The sequence below is a fragment of the Trachymyrmex cornetzi genome, unplaced genomic scaffold, assembly GCF_001594075.2.
Source record: "Trachymyrmex cornetzi isolate Tcor2-1 unplaced genomic scaffold, Tcor1.1 scaffold15, whole genome shotgun sequence".
Lineage (NCBI taxonomy): Eukaryota > Metazoa > Arthropoda > Insecta > Hymenoptera > Formicidae > Trachymyrmex > Trachymyrmex cornetzi.
The window spans coordinates 415272-416908 of NW_017296091.1; the positions used below are offsets into that span (position 1 = coordinate 415272).

General features: G+C 58.3%; 1 protein-coding gene across 1 annotated transcript in view; it reads right to left on the minus strand.

The window, feature by feature from the left end:
* Positions 1-1390, minus strand: part of tay (tay bridge kinase) — a 34373-nt gene extending 32983 nt beyond the window's left edge. The window contains exon 1 of the mRNA XM_018502680.1: positions 1223-1390. Coding sequence (XP_018358182.1) covers positions 1223-1390 — 168 coding nt within the window. The remainder of the gene's footprint in view (positions 1-1222) is intronic.
* Positions 1391-1637: the final 247 nt, after the last annotated feature.

The following is a 1637-nucleotide window of genomic DNA, read 5'->3' on the forward strand; positions in this document are numbered from 1 at the left end:
GCATGCGCTGCGCCCGCTCCCGTCGCCGATTCTTCTGGCTACGCTGCTTCGCTTCGATCTCCATCTTCCGAACCGGAGATCTCCTCCAACCTATCACCCAACCGCGCACACACACACGGCACTTAATCACTCGAGGGTATCACGATCAACATACGACGACGTGGACGGCGCGAGGGATAGCACTGATAGCAGCAGCGATGATGACAACGACAAAGGGAGCACACGACAGGGAGCAGACGACGGCACCGATGGTCGTGGCAGCGTTCTCATGCATTCTCTACAGTCGCAGTCGTCTCAACCGATGGGAAGAGAGACGGACGGGAGCGAGGGAAAAGAAAAACCGAGGCAGGGAGGCAGCGAGAGGGAAGCGAAGCGAGGGGAGAAGAAAGGAAGACGACGTGCGGACGACGACGGGGCGCAGGGCACTGGAGGGGCGAGAGGCAAAGATGGTGCGGGTAGAGGGAGACGGGGAAGGGACAGGGCAGAGAGGAGGCAGCGGCAGCAGCAGCAGCAAGCACACCGTGCTGCCTCGGGGTACGCACTCACGGAGACGTTGCCGTCGGCACCAAGTACGCACTGTCGCGCACGCACACACTCTCCACGCGTACCCCCGATATATATATGTATATATGTAGATAGATAGATAGATATATTTCCTCTTGTGCGTTCACGTCGAACGAGTCTTCTCGGCTCTCTGGTATCCACAAGTCGTGGCGCGACGCGTTAGTCGCGGATATCGCGATAACACGAGAGAGAGAGCGCGGTTTAACGGCACGGCGCGATGTCACATCGATCGCGCGCGGTGGTCGAGGAAGAGGAGAGAGAGTCCGGGTGCGTGTGTGGCGAGGAGGCACGCGAGAAACACGCACCCAAGTCGGACAGACGGGACAGACGAGACAGAGAGGGAGAAAGAGGGACGGGGAGAAGGCGAGAGCGAGCGAGCGAGCGAGCGAGAACGCGGCGCGTTATGGAGGGAGATAGAAAATGACAGCGGTGTATACTGTATTATACACCGAGATGGAGCACTCGCGAGACAAGTACACGCTCTTTTTTGGGTCCAAAGCACGCGCTGAAAGGCCCACGCGAGCAAGTAGTACAACTGTCTCTCACGGTAGCGCACTATTATCCGACGTTATTTTATTGGTTATACACACCGGGGGTTTTAACGCCCTACGAGCTTAATAGACGTCGCTAAACACCACTGGGAATCACAGGCACGTACGGAGCACACGGAGCTCACGGTGCTGAGCGTATAAACGCAGCTGGATTGTTCGTACGGGACTTTTGTTTCCTCCCGTTTCGACCTCGTCTTTTTCTTCGTCTTCGTCGTCGACGAGGTCGTGGTCGTAGCCGTCCACGTCGCGGCGGTGATCGCGGGCGCCGTTATCATCCTCCTCACGTTATCGCTGCGCGATTCCTCTTTCCTTCCTCTTCTTCTTCTCCTTCTTCTTCGCCTCCACGCTTCCACCTCTTCCTCCTCGCCACCGTCGTCGCCAACGTCGTCGACGTTCGTGCGCGAGACGACGACGTCGTCGAAGCGCAGACACCTCCAGCACCACTACTGCCACCGCCGGCGGCCCACGGGCCGTCGTCCTCTCGTCTTCGCGACGTCACGTCGTTCCTCTTTTTCTCTCTCT